At 41.9% G+C, this 24,573-nt stretch overlaps 1 protein-coding gene across 1 annotated transcript in view; it reads right to left on the bottom strand.

The window, feature by feature from the left end:
- Positions 1–24,345, bottom strand: part of ALX4 (ALX homeobox 4) — a 69,632-nt gene extending 45,287 nt beyond the window's left edge. The window contains exon 1 of the mRNA XM_081937050.1: positions 23,832–24,345. Coding sequence (XP_081793176.1) covers positions 23,832–24,309 — 478 coding nt within the window. The 5' untranslated portion in view covers positions 24,310–24,345. The remainder of the gene's footprint in view (positions 1–23,831) is intronic.
- Between the last annotated feature and the right edge of the window lie 228 nt (positions 24,346–24,573).

Raw genomic sequence — 24,573 nt, 5'->3', positions numbered from 1 at the left:
TTACCCTAATCCCCTTACCCTAATACCTCGGCTCCTCGTTTCCTTTTAAGCGTCTTCTATTCGCGGAGTTTTTTTTAAAAAAACCTGCGATCCTTAAGAAGACGCTTAAAAGGAAGCGAGGAGCCGAGGTATTAGGGTAAGGGGATTAGGGTAAGGGTGTCGAGAGGATAAGGGTATTTTCGGACATACACCAAGCGACTATGTGAATGTCGACATTCACCGGTGAAGGTCCAAATGTAAAACAATGTAATGAAATATTCGGTCTTTCACCGGTGAATGTCGACATTCACCAGATTTCGGTCTTTCACCGTAACAAATATACCAGTATGACAATTCTCATATTTTCTCAGGGAATTTTACTAATTCAGCATCATGTCATTGTCTTTTTACATTATTGCCAAATTTTCATACCACAAAATATCAATTAGTGAGAGAAATAAAACATCTCTGCATGAAGCTTTTTGAGTGATAGCTCTAGAAGTTAGTCCTCTACAAGCATCCATTTTCAAATAGTCCCAAAGCCAGCCCTCCCTCTGTTCTCATTCTATAGGAAGTTTGAGAGTTGTATTAGATCACTTCAAAAGTCTGTTGAGTCTGATTAATTGAACAAGTACCAAAAAAAAAATGTTTACCTTAAAAATACATTGAGCTTCAGTTTTCTAGGGAGACATAACAAGACAACCAATTTTGTTGTATTTAAGTACAATGACAATAAAGATTATACTTATACCTTTAAAGATTTCCTTTTAAAAAATCCTTCAAAATGTATAATGTTAGTAAAGGTTAGGGCATGATAAAAACACATAGCAATAGAAAACTTAATTCATACTACATTATTTTAATTTTTCAACCCCAGGTAAAGTATTTTAGTGCTTTCTATAAGATGATTAAAAAATCTAAACAAGTTAAAAGCAAACCTTGATTAAAAAAAAAAAAAGCTAAGCGGAGCTGAAGCATCTATGACTGCAGTTAATGTGTTATTTTTTCCATGGTTTTTGTAAAGCAAAAAGGAATGTGCTCTTGAAAAACATAGTCTTCTTACAAATGGATTTTGGTGGTGGTGGTGGTGATGATGATGATGACAACCATGCCATACAGACACATATATGAGTATATACACTTTTGTGTATCTATAAATACACATATAACTCCTGTAACAAATGAATGAATGAGCCTTGGAAATACCATTTTGATATAACCCAACTATCATGAATTCACTACTTCAGGGGCCTTAATAAGCATCCTTAATTCCATCTTGAAGTTATCTAAACACACTTGGTTTTCTCTACCAGAGTTAGATCAACCTTATAAGAAGCCGCAAAACAATTAGTGGCATCCTCCTCACTTAAGTGACAGAAAAACTCAGATGTTCACCTTGCTTCTTCCGTGATGAAACATAAATAACGCCTGCCAACTCAAACTGGCAACTCAGTTCAAAATTTACTTTATTCAGCATCATGTTTCCTGCAGTGGCAACCCAACTGATTAAAGGAAGCCCTATGGAAGCAATTGCACTCATGTTCCCTAGCAACCAGTATTTATATTCAAGGTGTACACCCTGAAACAAATATGAACCCAGCTTTCTAAGTGAATGAAACTGAATGGAAATAGATGACTACCTCCATGGGTTAAACAATAGACATCAAGGCTATTTTCATACTATGAGAGAAAATCTAATTCAAGTGCAAACATTTTCTAAATATCTAAATAGTGAAGATTTTCTCTCTCTCTCTCATCTCATCAGATCTCATTTCGCCTCTCCTATCTAGGTCTTTGAAAAGTTTGTTGAAGAACTGAAGATTGAAAAGTGAGGAAGGGGTGTTGCTATGTATGTATAGGTGGATTGATCAAAATGGGTAGATATTTGAATTTGACTGGCTGTATAAGGTGAATTTTGATCTCCTTCACAACTGAATCAATGATCAGTGCAGCGGGAGGCCTTTGGACCACCCTTCACACTTAAAAGACAACTCCCTGTAGCTGCTTTAGAGCATAATATGAATATAATTGGTATTCAATAACAGGAATAATGTGTATGCAGTTGGGTGCTGCCTGCCAGGCTCTCAGCAGAGGTTGTGACCACTTTTAGGTCAGTGGATCAACCTATCTTTTGGGGGGAAAGAATCCATAAAGAGGCTGTGGAAGCTGTAGTCCCAGTCTGCTTCACAGCCAAAGCAACATTGCAGCGTAGGATCAAACCCGAGCAACACAATAGAAAGGAATTGTCCCTCAACTTACCAGCTGGACCTCTTGGAGCTAAGCATTTTGCCATGATCTGTTACCTCAAGTAGTTTCCTCTAAGCACTTTAGATTGTCTGTATGGAATGTCTTATACTGGCATAACAGTGAACAATGAAACTTGTCTTCAGGTAATTTTAGCAATTAACTGATAATGAGGATATTGTGGGTTGATACTATATCCTCAGCAAACAAGAATGCCCATCTTTGCTACTGTGGCACAGAGGCAGTATGGATGGACTCTTAATCAGCCAACCATCTTCTGTTTCAGAACTTATTTCTTGTTTTCCTCCTCATTCAATTAGTTATCATTTTGTAGCCTCTGAGGATATTCGGTCCTTGTTCCATCTTTTTGATATCTCCTTCAGGTTTTATTTCTGCTAAAACCGAGGGGCATATTTTTATAACACTAAGGATTGTCCTGGCTGAGTTGATATTTGTATACAGATAATGCTGTTTGGCTTCCAAACAGTTTCAAAAATAGAAATACAGAGAAAGCAACATCTTGTTCCTCTTGTTAAAGCAAAATCTAGTGTTATATTTGCTGTTGGTCAAAAGAGAGTGTTACAAAATCAACGCAGAAGAAATAGCAGGCATCTATAAAGCCTAATGACATTAGGGTTATACCACCTACTGAGTTTAACTTCTGTGAAGCTGAAATGGCCACATTCCAGTGCCCTTAATCCCGATTCACACATTTTGTATAACCATAAATGGACAGAGAGATCATTGAGTTGCTTGTATACAGAAAGAAAAAAAATAGGTTGTGTGAAGCTTCCCTTATTTCCTGGGGAAAGTGTTGAAGACTGGGGTGCCAAAAAATAATAAACATGTGCACATGTGAGTGGAAGATTTGAGATGCAGGGAAATAGATGGAATGGCTTTGAAGTTTTTTTAAAGGCACATGTCAAACCCCCTCCCTGCCCATTTCCGTTTTCCCAACTGTTTTGAGATATGCCTATCTCCAGGGGTCTGGAAAGAATGAAATTAAGAAAGAAGAAAAAGAGATAAACATTTTAGATTCCAATAGATGAAAGATACTGGAATTCACAGCAGGAAATAGGAGAAGGGGGAGCTTGCCAGCATTGGTAGACACACATTCTCAAGCTGTCCCCAGAATCCAAAGCTAGAAGAATGTGTGAGAAGTGTCCATTTTGTTTCTGTACCAACAAAAATTCGCTTTCTGTCTCTTTTGCCTGCTTCTCAATCTCTCCAGCGATAAGGTCAAATTCATACAAAAGCTTTGGAAGGACAACAAGAAAATGTTTGCTTAATTTGTAGGGTGTGGAGTTTTCTGACCTTACTTTCTCAGAAGATTGTTTTCAGGGTTGGTCCAAAAGACAATACTGCATACCCTGAGCCATTCGGAAAGATGTTGTTTTCTCTGGGGAACCAAACATTCAGAAGTAAAAATCCCCACCTTCTCCTTGATTGGATTGTTAAATGGCAAGATTTTCTTCCACCTATTTTAACAGGCTGTCATTATAATCAACAGAAGAATTATTTCAACAAAGGAGCTGTGATGTAGCAATTACTTAGAATAACTATTCTATTATAGAAAAAGAAAAAGACTTTACTGCAAAGTGTACTGCGGATTACAGGCCAATCTTTTGAGTGTTTACCTAAACAAATACGTCCACCACAGTTGCCAACTGAGAATAACATACGGTAGACTGAATGAGGTGAACTCTAGCTTGCAATCATTGCAACATTTTAAAAAAAACCACCCTCTTTTCTTTCCACTCCTCTCTTCCTCCTCTGTTGTTTATCTTCTGCTGAGTTTTTGGTTTTCAGCCATTTAAGAGTGGTTTTTTTTCTCCCTGTGCTCTGCTAAATGCTGTCCAGGTTTTTGTGGTATATTATTATAGCATAATACTGTATTGTTGGAAGACAAGGGTCCTTCTGAATCTCATCACTTAGGCAGTGCCATGGTCAGGATCCTGAGCCAGGCCTTCTCAGTCACTGCCTCCCTTCTTTTGAACAGTGTAACATTCTCCTGATACTAAACGGACCCCCGGCTCTGTTAGCTTCCCCCAAAGCCATTAACACTTGGCTACTACTTCAGTAGGCCTTTGAGGGTTAAGTGAGTCTTTTCAGTCTCTCCTCACATGGAGGCTGTTGTGGTTGTCCCTCAGTGTGTGGGACGTTACTCATTCGTTTATTTTATTATGATGTTTTGTTTTAGCTTTAATCTTATTACTGTAAGTGCCTCTGAGTCAGACATGCCTGGAATAGCACATAAACCTAGTCAAATAAAGAGTAATAAATGAATACAAAATACAGGGTCCTGTGCAGGAAGATGAAGAAGAAAAGACACTGTTCTTTTGAGATGTGTTACTTTGGGGGTAAGGGAATTTAATAGCCATCATCATCATCATCATCATCATCATCATCATCATCATCATCATCATCATCATGCATGTTGGGTTCTTATGCCCAGTTTAATCACTTCTTTGTCTTCTTCTTCATTAGATAATGATATATAGTACAGTAGTTACATTCAGTCTGGCAAAGGAACCTTCATGAGAAAAATAGCCTTAATCATTCTCTTTTAATAGTGATAGAAACCACATTTCACATCATCTGGGAAACGTCTCAAGGTTTTTTCAGCATGCATGAGCTCAAAAAGCAGATAAATGATTTAACAGAGGAGCCAAGGGCGTGAGTAATGCATTGGTAGTCTTCAAGGTTTTTATTTCCTTTCTCCAAACTAATGCTAGGGCTACCATGTACGGCTCCCACACCGTACTATGTTTAAAGGGGGGGGGGACTCTAGAATGTTGCCAAAGCTTTGCGTGGCTTATCACTATGTTCCTTCCTAGGGTCATATCTGAAATAACAATGTGAGAAGTTCAAAATCTCCAGGTATGGGATTAAATACTTTGTATCTAAAGCAAATCAATTTCAGTGAGTAGGAAAATGTGCCACTCTCTGTTTGGGCATCTAATTTGTAGCATACAAGATTTCAATAGGCTGTTAGAGCCTATACATATGCAGTACAATATTCTGTCTTCATACTAGAGGTATCTGTGGAAAGGTAATCAGTCAGTCAGTCAGCCAATCAGTCAGTCAATCAATCAATCAATCAAAATAGATTACTTTGTGTACCTTCACTGAATGCTTTCTAAAGATGGGAAAATTAGTGGAGAAATTTTGTGATATGCAAGTGCTGGAAAGAAAGTAGGGAAATATATAGTCTGTAACAAATTCAGTTTATTTCCCAGTTTATTATGTGGAAGTGAAAACTGGCATTGTTAGGAGACACATAAAAGGTTGAATGGAGAAGAAAAGGGAAACGTGTAATAAAACAAAAATACATGGAGTCAAAATGAATAGGTGCTGAATGAATGTTGATACAATGGATTGTGTCCAAAACTGAGACCAATATGAAGAAAGTAGTCAGAAAGATAAAATGAATGAGCATTCAGTTGCGGAACTAATATATGAAGGCAAAGTACATAGGTCAAGAGAAAGTGGAAAAGTGAGAAAATTATGGTTGGGCAGAGTTGATAAATATCTCAAAAGAAAAAAAGACAAGAAACTGGAAGTACAAAAGGAAGTGATGTGTGGACATGGTGGAAACAAGTGTTTTGCAAGGATTGTAAAATAGGATTTTTAAGGCAAACTATGTGTTTTTCTTTCATGCCTTTCATGTCTTTAACTTACTATTTTTATTCTCAGATTTGACTGCACAACCTCACTGCTTTTGTCACAATGAGCATATGTTTAACACTGCAATGTACGTGGCGTGGCACAAGCTACAATGCCGTGATGCTTTATATGTCACTCTATTCCCTTTGGAGTCACCCTAGCTGCCAGTGCTCGCAGGTACTGAGGTCTGTCTATAATGACACTTTAGGAACCAATGTTTACCTCAACCTTAGGATAGGCAGGTTGTTCTTATTTAAAAGAAGAAGCCCACAAGTCTTAAAGTGCTAAATCAAACCCGGCCCACATCCATGAATTTAAATGGTATTTAACTGCACAGTTGAAAAGCGATATTTAAAAATGACCTTGCTTCATTTCTTTAACAAAAAAAAAAACCCCTAAAATTTGACAAAATGTCAAAAAGCCAGAGGTATCAGCCTCCTGATGTTCTCCTATTTAATTATCTATGTTGTGACCCAGCCAAATTCTCATTTCCTCAAAAGAGCTTCAAACTAGCTGCAAGCAAGTCCCATCTTATTTGTCATGGGAAGATAATAATGTCACATCACTTTACAAAGGGTTTTTATAGAACAGGGGTCTCCAACTTTGGCAACTTTAAGACTTGTGGACTTCAAAGCTGGCTGAAGAACTCTGGGAGTTGAAGCCCACAAGTCTTAAAGTTGCCAAAGTTAGAGACCCCTGTTGTAGAATGCCTGCAAAGAATGCCTGCTTTGGGATTATTGTGTCCTTTCAAAGTGGTCACAATTATTTGTTGGTTGATTCTTTCAAAAGTGGTGCTTGATGTAGTTGTGAAGTTGCTTTTTCTAATCTAGATGTGGAATGTTCAAAGAGAGAGATCCCTACAGTTATTTTGGAAGGCTGCCTTAACCTAATTCAAAGAGACACAAGAAAAACTGGATTATCAAAGGTGAGATCAGCTATACTGGAGAAAGATAAGGATTTATGCAGAAGTGTGCTTGATAGACATTGTTCTGAATGTTAATGATGGTGACATGACTATATTACTTTTCTGGATGCCCAATCTTATGGAATAAGAAGTCTTCAATTAAACAGCAGGGATGTATTTCTGTTCAAAACACCATCCTTTCTTAAAACAGCAGGGGTCCCTACATTTGAGCAGGAGTGCAATATTTCCAGTATTCTTCTGTTAGCACCTGGATCCATTAAATATATTCCCCTGTTGTAAATGTTTGGTGTATCTGACTAGAAACGAGGAGACTCTGAATTCTAATTGTGCCTTGGGCATCTTGGTCCAGTCATTCTCTCTCAGCCCTAGGAAGAAGACAATGGCAAAGCACTTTGGAAAGCTTGTCAAGAAAAATGCAGGGCAGATTTCCAGGCAGTCACTAGGAGTCAATATTAACTCAAAAGCCCCACCACCACCACTTGTAAATGTATGTGTTACTAATTTGCTGAAAACTTCAGCTTAAAGAAATAGTTGAAGAAACTTGGTATAAGTGTTGCTTTATGCACAACTGTCTGGGAAGTCAAAGACTTTATTTGATGTCATGTAGACTTCCATTTCCAGACATCATATAAACTCTAATCGAAATTTATTTATCTATGCTATTCTCATTTAACTCTCAGTGCTTCTATAGCTGCAGTCTATATTACCAGGTCTTGTAAATGAATGGTGCTTGCAAACAAATAGTCAGTTGATGGAATTACCAGCCATTCAACATTACATTGTTTGCAGGAGCTTGGTTTACATGTCACACAAAATATGGCCTATTTGGTTTTGGTTTAGGGTGCTGTGTAAATCCAGCCACTATGGTTTACAAATTATGGTGCATGGCATATTAAGATTTATGGGCCTAGTCAATTGTGCCTGTTCAACAAGCCATAATTTAAAATTGTGGCTTACTGTGATGTGTGAACCCAGACAGCCATACTATTCAGGCAATTTGAGTAAAATCTAGTATTAGCCACTTGTTCCTCATTATGTCTTTACCCATAAACAAATTGTACATCTTAGAATAGAGATTAGTTTTATATTGACAGCTATATTTTGGGGATTTTTTCTCTATTCCAGATTGATAAATAGATCAAAGAATAGATACACTGTGTGTGTGTGTGTGTGTGTGTGTGTGTGTGTATGTATATAAATCATCATTTTAAAAATCCCACACAATCTATAGAGTTAGGTCGTTAGCTGTATTTATAATATGATCGTTTTATGCTGCAAATTATCTTTTTACTGAAATGTTCTAAGTGGTACAAAAGCTACCCTAAAATATCAAACTCTCACTCACTCCCTTTCTAGTGTGAGATGAATTACTATTCATGGTTCAAGGCTATATCAGGCTTGGTATAGCTTGCCTAGGGCAGAATGCTAACAGCAGACAGGGCCATGACAATTCCATTTTTTTGATTTACCAGGAAGGGGAAAATGTTAGAAGAATTGCTAACTCAGATCAGGTGATTTGGGAACACTAAAAAGATTCTAACGGTCATTCCTTTGCTGCATTTCGAAGGGCATGATTTGCTATTGGGCACAGAAAAAGAAAATGAAGCCACAGAGGGCTCACTGTCCAACTGTATTAGCATTTTAGCTTATATTATATTGAATCGTGACATATATGAGAACTAGAGTGGGCAGTGGTTAAGGCTTTGGTTTAGGAATAGAAAAAAATCAGGTTCTTGTCCTCCCTCAGCATTGGGCATTTACTGGTTGACAGTGAAACAATTTCTCTCCCTCTTATCCAGCCCATCACATCTCACAAGATTGTTGTTGTGGGGAAAAGTTGGAGGAGAGAGAGCTCCTAGAGGAATATAAATGAATAAACGTGTTTGCTGTCGCAGGAAAGTGTTCCCCAGTTGGTTGCCCTCCAGATGAATTGGATTACAGTTTCCATCACTCCTGGAGGCGGAGAAGGCATTTGCAAGCAATTAAGCAATAAACCAAACCAAAACTATTTCTTTTATGGAGGCCCAGACAGGTTTTCACAAGATGACAGATGCTCAGCGTCTTGAAGTCTCCAAAGATCTGTAACCAAAGTAGCCAAAGTTCATAGCTACTTCATCCATGTTACCAACCATTGGATTAGTTGGAACATGGTGTAATTGCCATTTTGCTATTAAGAGGAGGCATACCGAATGTCCTGAATGATGAAGCGGTGCTCCAAAGACAAGCCATCATAAACTATTGGTCAGTGCCTTCATTCTCCTAAATCTAAAATACCTTTATAACTAGTTTTGGTGTTCATTTCTTTTCCTTAGAGAACTCATCCAACGTTCTGTTTGTGAAACAGTTGAAATGCAAAGACATCTGATGCACAGGATTATGATTTTCATCACCTTTTCCCTGTGTGTGTTCTGGCTGTGGATGATGGGAGTTGAGGCCCCTACCTCTACAGATTCCAGGACGGGTAAGTCCATTGACAGATCTTTGGGAATGGCAGATCAGCCTTCAAAAAGGTTTGGCATGTAGAAAAGTGGCCTCATTTCCCCATTGCCATCTTCATGGCTTTCTGGTAAGCTCCTGAAAGCCACTGAATCATAAACAGCAGGCTGCCCAAGAGGAAACGGGGCTGGGTCTGCAATATGGCACAGTGAAGTAATCTGCACTGTGAGACAGGATGGAGGTAGGAATTTTGGAGCTGAATGCCAAGAGCGAAAAGACATGACATTTTAAAAAGGGCTAACCAGGGCTGGCTTGGAGGACGAGGCAGACTCCAGTGAGATCCCTTTTTAGCCTTTAGGTTGCAGAATGGCTCAGCTGGCTGGCACCAAAGATGTAGCTGGAAAGGCCTTTGCACATGAGGTTTTGGCAGGCAAAGCTTACCTCTATCTTGCGAGGGAAATGCATCATAGCCCTGGGTGGAAAAAGAAATAGGTCTGCTGGCTCCGAGAGCCCAACGTCTGCACATTAACTTCCTTTAAGCCCTGCTTGCATTAACTTGGGAGGTTAGAAAGTTGCGCCAAAAGATTTCTATTGATCCACAACTTGTTTTGTAGAGACACCCAGAAAGGCAGCCAGTGAATCACTCCAGCCGCCTTGAGTCATGAAACCACACCGAGCTCACACTCCAAGGAAGCACAAACTAAACAGCCCAGATAACGCATGCGCGCGCGCACACACTCTTTTCGTCTGTGTCTTTGGCCTCGATATATCTTTCTGAGCATGGGGCATCCCTTTGCCGGACACACATTTGGGAAGCATCCACAGACTTTTCACCCAGGCGCCGCCTCCCACCTCTCCATCTGCTTTATAGTGGGTGGTTTCCTATGACAAATAGAAAACTGTCTGCAGCTTCTCCTCTCCTCCCCTCCCGTTTTGTTCCCCTCTCTCCCATGCTTTGGCTTTGTAAGCAGCCTATCAAACAAACTCCAGCGTAAGAAAGCCTCAGACATCGCGTAAAAGCAATTCCGTTGGAAAAAAAAAAAACAGCCCCAATGCGGCGACAATTCCTTTTTTTCTTTTTCTCCTTTCTTTAGAAAGGAAAACAAAAAATACTTGCAGAAACAAGTTTGACATTTCACTGCTTCGCGTAGGGTTCCCAGGAAAAGACGAGAAAAGCCGCCGCTGCCGCGCTTCCTCTCAAAGTGTAAACGCCCACTTGTATCTGGTCCGAGAAACTCCTACCTTTCAGTCCTCGATTTGCGGGCGAAAAACTCCGCCGACCGGTTGCCTGTTGGGACGGGAAAGAATTCCTCCGGCGCTGCCTGCAGGCGAGCAAGGACTTATCCGAGTCCCGGACTCCTTTTGCCAACTTCTGAAACAGCTCCTTTTCTTCCCTCCTCTGTCTGTCTGTCTGTCTGTCTGTGGGAAGGGGCTGGAGCCGTTTGAATGACCGCTCTGGCGACCTCTGGTTGCGCAATTTGAAGGCGGAGGCAAAAGCCGCTTCCGAAGCCTTCCCCCCGGCAGGCATCACCCCAGGGGCCAAAGAGAGCTCTTCCAGCAAAGGGCGGAGAGCGGGAGCGAGCCAGGAAACGCCGGAAAAGACTTGGCATATGGGCTGTGCGTTCTTTTCTTAGATTGTGAGAGTTCTGCGTGCAAGACGTCTGAGTGCACGTGTGAATTGGACTCCTTTGGAGGACGGAAGCTGTTTTCCTGTATATACCATGTTCCAAATCATCACCACAACCATCATCATCATCATCTCTTGCACTGGGCAGAGGGGTTGGGGTAAAATATTCCAAGGTCTTTGAGATTCTCCCATTGAGCTATTTCCGTTGCAAATGTCCCATTTCTCCTGACCCAAAGGCTACATCAGGCCAGACAGTAAAGAACCAAAAAAAGGGGGGGAAGATAAGAGGAGCACTTGATAGGTGAGATATAGGAAACATTTAATCACAGATCTTAAATTGGAATGTTAAGAGTAGTCATATTGTGGAGATAGAGATGATTTTTGATTACATTTTGATACAATTTTGAATATATAAAATCCAGTTGAAACTGGCTTCATCCTGAGGTCTTTTACATATGGATTAATTTTATATAGTTAATTAGAGTAAAAAATATTTTATTTCAGTCGTAAATGGTGACATTGGTCCTTCAGTTATACTTTGAAACCAAAGTTCTTTTTCCAAATACTTCTCTTTGGTGACAATAGATAGCCATCCTTTTCTTCTTCCGTCCTGTGTTGTATCTGCTTGTATATGAAAGCTGGCCAGGTGACTTTGGGTCAGTCACTCTCTTTCAACCCAACCCACCTCACAGGGTTGTTGTTATGGGGAAAATAGGAGGAGGAAGGAGTATTATGTGAGTTCACTGACTTCAATTATTTAAAAACTAGAAACGGCCAGGTTAAAAAAACCTCATAATAATAAATGTATTGCTTTCCATTATTCCCATTTCTATGCATAATGATCTCCAGGCTTGGTGAATCTGTGTCATTTTTACACAATCATATAATCTTCACTTTTTGTTTTTCTTTCTCCATTTTGAAAATGTGGAAATATGACACCCGGTGTTGAGATAATGCCTGATGGATCCCTCTCCTTAGAAAGTCCAAATTTCTAGAGGATCTGTTCCAAAGATACTGCCACTTTATGACCCCTGATTATTAGGAATGGTAATCTCTCCATTCCGAGCCTGGGACTCAGCTGCCTTTTCCTCAATTCTATTTCTAATTCAGAAATATTAAAGAAGCAGTTGAGAACTTGCTGGGAAAAGTGGAAGGAAAGAGAAGAGGAGAGCCAGCAGCAAGGTGGGTAAATTCAGTTACAATAGTGATGAATGCACTGCTGGAAGTCTTGAGGAGCAGGTTGGGGATATATCGCTATTTTGCTGTTAGGATTCATCTTTTGGGGGAAAAGTCTCTGAAAATCTCTCCTAATATTGCAGCTTGAAATGACTTGCACTTTGCCTTGAAGTCTCTCTCTCTCTCTCTCTCTCTCTCTCTCTCTCTCTCTCTCTCTCTCTCTCTCTCTCTCTCTCTCTCTCTGTGTGTGTGTGTGTGTGTGTGTGTGTGTGTGTAGTAAGGTATTTTTTGTCCTGAACACCACAGATTGGTATATTGATCTGTTAAATTTACAGTTTTATTCCAAAGGAATAGGTTTATGGCACACTAGATTCTACCTTCCTTAGCCTGGTTACTTTTCAACATTGGGAACATAGAAATAAACATTCACATGACAATGAAGTGCTATCACGAATAGTGACAGTGAGGTGCTATCATGAATAGTGTCACTTCAGTGGGTCAACAGCAGTCATAATTCAGAATGTGGCAACAAACAAGCAATCCACAAATCCTAGCAAACAAGCCACCAAAACTTTTCTGTTGTTAAAACAATTCTTTAAATTCACATCATCTGTTTTCCTCCATTTGTTTATTTCTTTTTTGCTTATGAAACATTAAATAAAACAAAACACAGAGAAGCATTAAAAACTGATTTAGTAACACAGTCTCCCCAACAGTTTCATTTCCTTTGTAGTGATTTATACAGCCATCTAGCCTTAATTGCGGCAGTAGCCTGTCTCCATTACTGATATACCAGCATAATGATGGCTAGATGATATCATAAACCACCAAAGAGGAAATGGACTTTGATTATATTACTTTTTACTTGCCTGTGAACATCCAGTCTCAGTTCCAAGCACGTGTGAACCATTTGGTAAGCACACATTAGGATGATCTGGAAGGTAAAAGTTATTTTAAAGATGAAAAGTCAGCCTGTCCTGGAATAATTGGTTTGAGGAAGCAGGAGAATTATTTGGGAAGTTGGGAAACAGATTAGAGTATGCAACTGTTTAAATTTTTTAAAAACAAATTTGGCAATCACATTTTTTTCAACAAAAAGGCACAAAATAAATCTCAGAAATGAAAGAAATATAGGCACTCCATTTTTCATTTTATTCAAAGTAGTTTTCTTGGTCAAGGAGAGAGAAAACCATTTTTAACCAGCAGCAAACCCAATGAGAAAGTAATTTCTGTAACTATGAACAGCCCCATTTTTTCCCCTTTCCCTTACATGATACAAATATACTTGGAAATTAATTTTAGGAAGCGCAAATGTTAGTGTATATATTACAATGATTTGCCAAGTAAATATATAGAGCAACCTCCTCTTCCTCTCCCCCAGCTTGGCGGACTTCAAATGAGCTGGACCTTAACTTTACTATAGCAGTCGCTGTGTTCCTATGAATTCTGGGAATTGCAGTTCAAACGTCTGGAGGGCAACAGATTGCGGATCAAAGACAAAGAAAGGGTCTTTAAAAATCCTCATTTATTGATGTACTTTTCTGAATTAGATTCTACTTCATTAGATATAAGGGGGGGGGGGGGAAATGCAAGGTGAAATCAAATAACCCAAGTAACAAAGGCAGTGCATTTAGAATGTAGGAATGTAAATCCTAAACGAATTTACCAGGAGTAAAGCTCAAGGAGCATAATATATTTTATTGTTGAATAGGCATGCTTAAGTGTTTACAACAATTTGCTGCGCTGTGATATGTTTTTGTTCAAACCAAGCCTGAGAACGTCGCTAAGTAGTTGTGCAGGTCTTGGTTGATGGACACGGTTCATCCTCTTTGCAAGGATTCGGATCAGAAGGCGGCCGCCGCCCCGTCGCAGCAACATCTTGACTTGGCAGCCTGGCTGTCCCGCTTTCGGTTTTCCCTCCGCTTGGAAAGGGGGATCCGTTTCCTCCCATTCGCCAGGCGAACGCCCGCCAACTCCGGATCTTTCAAGGGAGCTCGCAGGGGACAACCGAAAGGGCATGGAAATCAGGCAGAACGAGATCGATGCCCACGGTGACTATTCTTCCCACACAAATCCAGCGCCCCCTCTTTAAAAAAAAAAGGCTGAGCATGCCCACCTTCCTATTGGGACTCCATAAAGGGAGGTTTAGCGAGTGGTGGGAAGGATTGCTATTAGGCCGTCCGTGCTATTGGACTACTCCGGAATATCCCTATTCGGTGAAACTATATTAACTCCTGACGTTTTTTGTGGTTGCCTGATTCTTTCAGAGAAGGAACAACAGCCTACAAAGTCCAAATAGTCCGTGAAGTTTCCACCTCTGGACCACCGCAAATGCTCATCATTGCTTGGGCGGTTTCTGAGCTACTAATTTACAATATCATTCAGCCATGTTATTGATCCAGAGATTATGTTCTTTAGTATATTACAGGGCTGGGATTAGTCTCCAGCTATTTTTTCACTGGATATTTATAACATTTTATAGGGTCCTGCCATGATGAAACAAAGCCTGGCAAATTTTAGTCGTTTATAGCAACTTTGGCACCATCCCACCATGGTTATAAGGCCTATTTTCATTACTATTATATTAATGCAGGATGACACTACGAACCTTTTAGCTAATGAGGAAGTAGCAGCCTGTCTTCATTATTAACGTATCAGAGAGATGGCTGGGTGTATAAAATGCTATCACTTACTAGTGAGGAAGCAACTTGAGTATAAATGAAACCAAAAGGAAAATTAGATTATTATAACATTTGGGGCATGGAGGTGGAGTGTTCATAATTTTAGCAATCTCTGATCACTCTGGCTGGGAAGGTTAAATCACCATGTAAAGCATTGGCTATTAGGTCTTTGCAGGCATAATTTGAAAGATTGATTAGTACACAGAATATTTTAAGCCTATAAATTCTATAAAATTTTAAGATAATTAGGCAGAAATCTTCCCTCAATCCCACCAAAAGGTAGGTCTGGGGCTGTCAGGTGAGGCAATTCAAAGCAATATCAAGTAAAACCTTGCGCACAGTCACTCACGCGCTGGTGACGTCTCGCCTGGACTACTGTAATGCTCTCTACATGGGGCTCCCCTTGAGGTGCACCCGGAGACTGCAGTTGGTCCAGAATGCAGCCGCGTGGGTAATTATGGGGAGATCGAGGTTCTCCCATATAACACCTATCCTGCGCGAGCTGCACTGGCTTCCTGTGGCCTACCGGGTGCGCTTCAAGGTGCTGGTTACCACCTTCAAAGCGCTCCATGGCACAGGGCCTAGTTACCTGCGGGATCGCGTCCTGCCCCATACATTCCTGCGACCCGTCCACTCACACAGAGAGGGACTACTCCGGGTGCCGTCCTCCAGAGAGTGCCAGAGGGCAGCGCCCAGGAGTAGGGCCTTCTCTGTAGTGGGCCCCACCCTTTGGAATGACCTCCCCCCAGACATCAGGACAACAACCGATCTTCGCTCCTTCCGTATGAAGCTGAAAACCTACCTGTTTCGACTAGCTGACCTGGCATAATACTACAACCTCTCCAGCCCAGGGCATTTTTAATTGGTAATTTTAGTTTTTAAGGGTTAATTTCACTGGGGTTTTAACTTTTTTAGGTATTGTAACTTATTTATTTATTCTTACCTCCTCTGTACGCTATATAATACTTTTGTACGTCGCCCCGAGTCCCTGTGGGGAGAGGGGGCGACTAATAAGTTCAAGTAATAAATAAATAAATAAATAAAATCTAATTTATCTAGATAGAGTTTTGGATTATGAAAAATGGGAAATATTGAGTTTTGAAGTTGCAAATTTATGGTATGCTTTAAATATCAATAAAATACATTAAATTGTTTTGTTAACACTTTCTTCTTGCTTTTTAGTTCAACATAGCTTGGTAAGAGAGAAACAGGTTTGAACACTTCAGACCACATGGACATAACAAACATTTTAGTCTGGCTCACTTACCAGATTGCATAAAGTTGATCTAAGAATTCAACCCAGAGTTCTGTGATTCTATGTGATGTAAATACCACTTTTCTGCCACACTGTGCTTCATTATTGTACTATTAAGCAGCAGAAAAAAATGGTCCAAATCCGGGTTGTATTTTTATGTATGTATGTATGTATGTATGTATGTATGTATGTATGTATGTAGCATGTGGAAGAGGAGAGATTGCTAAAAACAGTTCTGTCTAAAGAAATTAAATCCTTTAAGTAAGAAAGTAGCTGGTTGCCCCAATTTAGCACCTTTCACAGGTATTGGGATTCTCATAATTCCCATCCAACATACATTCTGTTGTTACAATCTGTCTGGGAATTATGGGATTGGCCAAACACATTTGAAGGACATCGTGTTGGAGAAGTATGGTATAGGCTCAGCAAGTAACTGGTTCTATCAACTACTGAAATGTTGGTAATTTGTTTTGGGAGTGATGGTTATATATTTGTGGTCTTTTATAATAAGCTCCTGGATTTGAAAATGTTCTTCTATTTCCCTCTATTATTTTCAGTGAGTAAGTAATAGCCAAAGTAAAAGAGGCAGTGACTTCTTTTCCACCCATCTGCTGGAAGTGACATTTCTCTATAGGCCTAGCCCTAGAAGGCTATATTTTGGTGACCCAGAAAGTATGGTTGATTGCTGGGTTATGGAAGGTTGATGTGCATTGGTGGGCTTTTAAAGCTATAAGTCAAACTGCATAAATTAGTAGTTCCTTCCAACTTTATCTAAAACTCTGAGCTTATAATGTTACCTGATGCCAAGGAAAAGTCACAGGGCCATGACTAATTCTTCTTCAGGAGTCTCACACCAGCAAAGAATTAGCTGGATTTTTAAATGTGGGCCAATGGAAGAAACAAAAGCACGAGCGTATCCACTAGTTATTTATATCAATAATTTGTAGTCAAGTTCTTTTTTAAGAACTTGGGAGGTGAGAGGGTTTACAACTCAGGCCAACCATACTTAATTGAACCATAATTTACTGAACGGAGTTCACATAGCATACTAAACCAGAAACTACTTATGCTGGCTACATAGTTACAATACACTGTACCAAGAACATTTTCACTTAGTGTATTATGTGAACCCAGCCTAATTCTATGCAATCAGTACAGAAACCATTTGTATTCCTTCACTCTAACAACAAAGCAAAGACTGGGCACAAGGGTTGCCCTTCAAACGGATTTAGTCCAGTAATAAATCTCCCAGGCTTTTGGGACAGTCCAAAAAAGAGAAACCACAACTAGAGGAGCAAAAAGTGGCCTTTGATGGAAAGGAAGCTCAGCAGATATTCCAATCAGCCAGAAACTAAATGGAGGTAAGGATTCTTATCCTGCAAGATTTTTGCCCCGAGGGAAGCTGGGGCAGTTCAGTTCTGAGTTGTTTTCAAACTCTCTGAAAGGTCATTTGGAAAATCTGCCACCCTCCTCAGATTTCTATGCAGGCAGTCTTTTCCCACTCTCAACACTCTTGCTTTATAGGCTGCCTGGTTATTTCCTAAGACAACAAGTTACTAGGAATTGCCAGGCCTGGCACATATAGATCTTTGAATGCCAGGAAAAGTAGTTTTTCTTATATTACTCCAGTGAGCAAATATTCCAGGGCACATTCTCTCTCTTTCTCCCCACCACCCTCTCTCATGCTTTGAACAAGCATCCCCACCCTAGCACACACAGATGCCTGTCTGCCCACATGTCCTTTTCCCTTCCAGAACAATTTTTATGAGGGTAATATATTTAAATATGGAGAAATACCATTAATCTCAGTTCCAAGTTGGAGAAATATTAATTCAGACTACTTTTCACCACAAATCACATGATGAAGTTTCCCCTCCTTTTTAACAGCTTCTAACCAAATATACAGCTTACTCTTACATTTTCTATTTTTCCTTTAATTACAATTTTAGTTTGCAGATGTACAATTCAGCCTTTTTGGTACAAGGAAATTAAAAAAAGAGAGTAGTATTCCAAGGTGTTTATGCAGGCATATTTCATTATTTACAAACAGAAACCTAATAGAGGTGAATGGGTTGGATATATTTTGATTGGATGTTGGAACTCATTTGTATTTGGTATAGTACAGCAACACACACACACATCTACTAGTAGCAATCAATCAAACCAATCAATCAATCCTCTTAAAAGAGTTACCTTTTCTTTGCTTGTGATTTATAGCATCAGATATCACTGGACTGATATATCAGACATGAAGATCAGCTTTCCCTTACTGCAACGGTTGAATTGCTTTGTAAAAAGTAATAAATAACTAGTGAGGAAATGGCCTAATTATAAAGGGATAATTAAAGACCTGTCCTTCAATGTTGTTATGCACATTTCTTATGATCACAGACAAGTTTACAAATGTAGAAACTCTGAATAAACATATATCTTACATGTTCGACTTTACAAATTCCATTTGAAAGTGTAATTATATCTGTACCAAATATGTAATTATATCTGTACCAAATATGTACAGGGATGTCAATCTGTCAGACAGGGACTGTCACTTTCCTCTTCCTCCTGTCCAATCTCAGAATTCACTCCTTTTCTAATCAAGCTGAGCGTTAGCTAAATTTAGTCTCCTTTTAAACTGAAGTGACCCTCTTGGTTCTGGAGACATAAAGGAAAAGCACGAAGAGGTCCCTTTGGTCGTAGGAGGTCTTTTCAGACAACTTTTAACTCTAGAAATAAAGCAGACCCACTGAAGACTAGCTTAACTACTCAAACCATGGGCTAATGGGTTTCTCTAGGCCAGGGGCCTCTAGTTTGCAGATAATAAAATGTTTCGTTATTTTTGGAATCTATGAAAATAAAACTGTCCTAGGGGGCAGCGCAAACACTCTCCCTTTTGAAGAGGCAACATTGAGAAGGTGGACTCAAAACCCACCCATCCTGCCCCAGTGCTGGAGAGGCTGAACTTGGCCCTGAGAGGTGAAACAGAGGGCTGGCAATAAATTGGTGCTTTGGAGCAGGGAAGAAGGGCACATTTTTTTAAGGAGACTCTCAAAAGAGACTTTAGTTTTCTGTTCCCAGGGAACACATAGCCTTATCACTCCTCACAGGGGCGATGGGATTATTAATGCCTATCATTTCTCTGCCTAAATCGATCTGCTGGTAGGAACCCTCCGAAATGGCTCTGAGGCCATCAGCGGGGCTCTTGCTTCCCGCAGTTTCGCTTTGGTCCCTGGGGGGAACTTCGGTTTCCAGAGAGCGGTCTGAAGCGGCAGTCTCCGAATGGCGTCGATTACCATTCCCGGCATTCATTGCGAAGGGTGGAAATCGTTGCTTGCTTGCCCGCCCGCATCTGGGGGACCCGAGCTTGTGCAAAACTAAGTACGGGACGACGGTGGGTCTTAAGAAATCCACAACTAGGGTGCCGAGGGATGGGTCGAGGAGGGTGTCAGAAAGGTTTTTCCTTGAGGATACCTATCTCGATTCCGCGTGGAGTCAAGACGGCGGGCTAAGTTGGAGGAGGCCAAGACACGGGCTAGGCCGCAGTGCTTGACGAAAAAGGCGGGAACAGATTCCTGAGGGAAAATTTCTATGACGCCCAATGGTTCTAAGCTGAAATGTTAACAGGCCTTGGCCGGCAGGGACCGGGCCAGATGAAGATCTACTCCGAATGCCGAACCAAACCTATGGAAAACAAGGGCTTGCCATCCGTAACGAGTGTCGCAGGCCGCGAAAGGTGTTTGCGATTCAACAGGAACCGCCGCGAGAGCTAAAGAAAGTGACCGAGAAGCCCCGCTTGCTTTTCCTTCGTTGTAAGGGCCGCATTTCCCCGCACCTTGAAGGCTTCTCTCTCCGTCCTGTTCCTCTCCCCCAAATCTTGCCGCCTAGGGAGACGGTCGGCCTCCCGTAAAGTTCGCGTCCCTGTTCGAGTTTCTTGTCGTCTATGGTCCTTGCCAGGACCTTACACATCATAAACCGTTTCGGTGGCACGGACTTGGGTCCGTGATTACTGTCCCTCGGTCCGGGGGCAAAAAGGTTCGCTTTCACTTGAGAAAGCTGCATTGGACGCCAGCGCTTTTAACAGGAACACCGTTCGCTTTTCAGCTCCTACCTCAGGACCGATGAAGCGGCCCGTGTGAGGACGCAATTTAGCTTTTTTGAACGTGCGAAAACCTTATCCCGCTTTTTCTTGCTTCCCCCCACCAAACGAACACTTTACTCCGGTTTGAATTCAGAGTCTCATTTCCAACGTTGGAGACTCATCGAGGCCGGTTTATCTCTGGTGGGAAGTACGGTTTATTTCATGCGCCCACAATCGGCAGCCCTCGCTCCCCAACCTCCCCCTTCATGCTAACCGGCAACTATTCTTTCATCAATATTCCTTATTATTGTGATTCATTGTCCCCACAAATCCAGGCGTTTTTCATTAAGTTGCCTCGTCCCTCAAGCCACATCACACACAACACTACGGAGCGCTGCTTTGAAAATACGCCTCTGAATGAAAGGTGGTTGGAAATTCTGCTAAACGTTTAATCGATCGCCGTCCTTAACGCTATGACCACCCTCATTTAATGGGTCCCAAAGGCGAAGATCACAGGGAAGGTGATCGGGATTTTTCTCTCAAGGGACGACGATCGGTTATCTTTCGGGCTTTATTTTATAGTGAAAATAGACCAAATAATAACCAACATCAACCTTAATTAATTTGGAAATTAAGTTAGCGCGATTTCCTCCAAATATGGGTAGGGACTCCTACTAGGGAGATTACTCCTTCCTTGATGTTAATACAATTGAATCGAGGAAGAAATCTCTGGTTTTCAGTGGCCATTCTCGTCTCCATCAAATGGTAGCAATCACGGACATCAAGCATCTGGTTTAAAGATTCAGACACAAGGACTACAATCAGCTGATTTCGCAGCGCACAGCTATTAGAGGCGTCCAACCGCGCAAATGGTTATTCAGACCAGATCCAAGCCAGGTGTCGGGAATATTTCCTTATGAGAGGCTCTCCTTCCCCTCCTTGTTTGCCCAAATCATCATCCCGAAACCCAAAGGGAAAAGTGGCGGGTAATAGACATCTTCCGGTGCAGTTGAATATTTGGCTATTGTCGACCTTTACCGAGGCCATTCAAGGGCTCTCCCCGGCTTTGCCTCTCGCCGAGTTGCCCGCTGGAAAATGACGGCGCGTAAAGCTCACTATCCTGTCCCATCGCTCTCAACTTGAAAAGGATCCCTTTGGACTCACACTGGAACGCTCCATTGGTTAGGATGACATTTTTTAAAAAGGTAGATCGGAATCGGGATCACTTATTTATTCTCCCTTGACATAATAAAGGGGTCGTTATGTGGGTGCTGGGGCTTCCCTCTTCGAGCGGTTCTACCCCAAGAGATTTCATTTTAGCCTCGCTTTTCTAATTCTACCTTTCTATTTTTATTTGAAGTGCTTAATTGGGGAAGAAACCTACTTGCCGCTCATTTCATAAGAAAGGAAGAAGACATCATACAGACAAATCAGTGATTGAAACCTCCTTGGCTCCAGGGCCTGCATTTCCCATCTTCCTAGCTTGATTTTAATGAAGCTCCAACTCCATTCCACTGGAGATTGGTCACATGAACTGGACTGCAAATTGGTCAATAAGCAAACAAGGCCAATGCGATTGTGTGAGCAAAGGTGCGTGAAACGGATGGAAGCTCCTTCTCGAGTTCTTAAGTCGTGTTGGAGATGGGCAGAAAGAATATATATGCTTGTCCTTTGTCAACGCATTTCTGAAAAAGGCACTATAGAGAAAAAGGCTCCCAGACAAAATGGACTAAATTTTCTTTAGTTGTAAAATTGGTCAGCTTATTTGCGAACCCTTAGTCCCTAATCTATCCTGGGCACCTAGTTGGGCGGCAATTGAACAACTGACTTTACAGAGTCCTCCGACGTTCCTGCTCCTATAGAGAAGGTGAAATTCAGTAAAATGATGTTAGACTATGGGATCTGGCTAATTATCTAACAGTGAGTGAAGCCAGAAAACAAGGTAGACAGGAGGATCTCTTTGCTCTTCCGGTGATGGATGGCTTATTAGCATAACCTCAACCTCCATAGTTTTTCCTCTAGGTCCAAACACAACCAGATTTCCAATCTTCTTAAATAGATCGAAACGGCTGTTTGTGGAAGTGGAACAGTGAAAGACAGCGGTGGATTCCCCCCCCCCCCTCTCCTCCAGAAGTAACTCGCCAAGAAACGCAGCAGGGAAAGGCAATTCCGTGCAAAGACAAAGATATCGAAAGATACCGGCTTCCGATTTCCCTTGAAAGTCAAGAGCTGCTAAAGTTTTTGGTGGTGGTGGTGGGGAGTGTTACAAGATAAGTACAGGATAAAAGCTCCTCAGCAGTAGCTTGCAGGATGCTGAAATAAGTGCAACTCCAGTTATTCCTTTTCGTATTGGTCGTAGCCCAGCCAGATTTGATCGATTTAAATAACTGGGACATTAAAGTGATGAGCACATTTTAAGAAGATAGTGGTTAGACGGAGGAGGAGATGGGTGGGGAGGAATGAAAGCACATCTCTGGCAATCAAGAGAGCTTACCAAGTTCTAAATAATTTTCTTGAAAATAGGATGTGGCTTCGAAATGTATATTTAGGACTACTTTTATATATACCTTTATATTTAAGATCGCTAATCACTAACTTTAAAAAGCTGGTTTGTTTTTCGTGTCCAAGCAGAGGCATTTTTCAGGACTGAAAAGACAAGACAGTTGGGGCCATATTAAAGGATGTTTTTATAAGGAGGGAGGGAGCTGGCGGAGGAAAGATAGAGAGAGATAATTCTATTTTCACTTTCCTTATCGCTAATATATTCTCCCAGAAGAACCGCCTAAGCAAACACTTGATTTCCATTTTAACCACTTAATAACCATAATGAGAACGAATCCGGAATAAGCTATCCATGAATTCCATGCGCCTAATTAAATGAGACTAACAAAACGTGTTAGCGGGTGGTTCTCAGAAGTTCAAGGCCGAAGACTCGAGCTGTCTATCTGGAAAGGGGGAGAGCTTTGTTTGGGGATGCTAAATATGTGATTACTGTGCTCTTCTGAGGCATTTGGGCAGGACAAGGGAAACGGAGCAAAAAGAGAATTAGGAATCAACCTTAGCTACGAGATTAGAAAGCAACCCCGCAAATAAATGGTCTTTTCTGCCTCCAACTTCCCTCCAGACTTCCACTGTTTTTTTCTTTCTGAAAGAGAACACGTAATTTTGAAATAAATTATTTCCCAATTCCAGGAAATTGCTTCTAAGTCATGCTTCTTCAGTTCCTAAAGAAACTGCTAAGTTATAAAAGTAATGTATTAATCATATTTTAGTTTTGTTTTAAATCACCGGCAAAACTGTCAAGTTGATAGTAGTGGACTGTTAATCCCAGAACGGGATGTTCAGCTCAACAGCGTGAGAATCCATTAGAGGCCATTTGCAAGTCTCCTTCTCCCTCGCGCAATCAGACAGTGGGCGGCACACTTCTCCTTTCGGAGGCCGAGGTTTGGCGATGCCCTTTCCTTCCTAAGCGGCCGATCGCCTCCGTTGCTTCCCATCGCGGAGCCCATGGACTTTCACTTCAGCTTACGGATCAGAAGGAAGCCCTGAATAGCCACCGCTCTGCTTTGCGAAGGAAGGAGAGAAAGGGGATATACCCGCGCCCAGCTTTAAGACCCCGAGAACTGGACGGATACACCGAACAGAGGCGCACCAGGAATTCCCAGCCCCGGAGGGCCATGCCCAAGGAGGCCATTATAAGCAACCCACCAGGGCTGCTTCCCCAAGGACCTCTTGCCCCACCAGCCCCGACCGAACGGGGGACTCACCGAAGCAAGAAAGCTGCAGGGCTCCGTTGTGGCCGCTGGTGTCCTGCAGCTTGAGGTTGTCGCTCGGGGGGCTTTTGCAAGAGCCGCGCTGCCCGTAGAGCGGCGGCGGTGGCTGCAAGTGGTACTTGTTAAATGCGGCGGCGGTGTTGGTGGTGGAAGAGGCGGCGGCGGCGGTCGGGAGCGCTTGTGGCTGCTGCGCGCCGCTGCCGTCCAGAGACGGACATTCCGGCTGGTTGTAGCGACTCCGGCGCTTGGGGCTGTTGTTGCTGCCGCCGTTGCTACCGCCGCCGCCCCCGCCGCTGTCTCCAAAGCTTTGTCCTTTGCTGGCCAGGAAAGCGGAGCTGAATTTGTCGCTGCTGCCGGGAAATGCCCTAAAAGGCGAGGAGCCGTCGACGCTACCTTGCGAGGCGGCGTTGTAGAAGGAATCCATGGTAGCAGCCGATGGATCGCAGAACGACAGGCAACTCTCAGCATTCATGCCTAAAATTAAAAGGCCCCGGCAGCAGTGTCCTCATGCAACGCCAGCGAGCCTTTCTCTGACTTCCCCCCCACCCTTCCTCCCCCCCCCGCACGCTCATGCACACATACACACTCACCGACACACGCAGCCACACACCCGCACACAGACGGCTGGGCTAGCCAGCACTAAGCAGAGTCAGATGTTCTCCGGAGCTGAGCAGATCCGTCCCACCCCACCCACCCCCTCGGCCCCCAGTAAAAGGGGAAAGGGGCTCACCAAGAG

The sequence above is a fragment of the Natrix helvetica genome, assembly GCF_964273705.1.
Source record: "Natrix helvetica genome assembly, chromosome: 1".
Classification (NCBI taxonomy): Eukaryota; Metazoa; Chordata; class Lepidosauria; order Squamata; family Natricidae; genus Natrix; species Natrix helvetica.
This window is presented reverse-complemented; position numbering and strand designations above follow the sequence as displayed.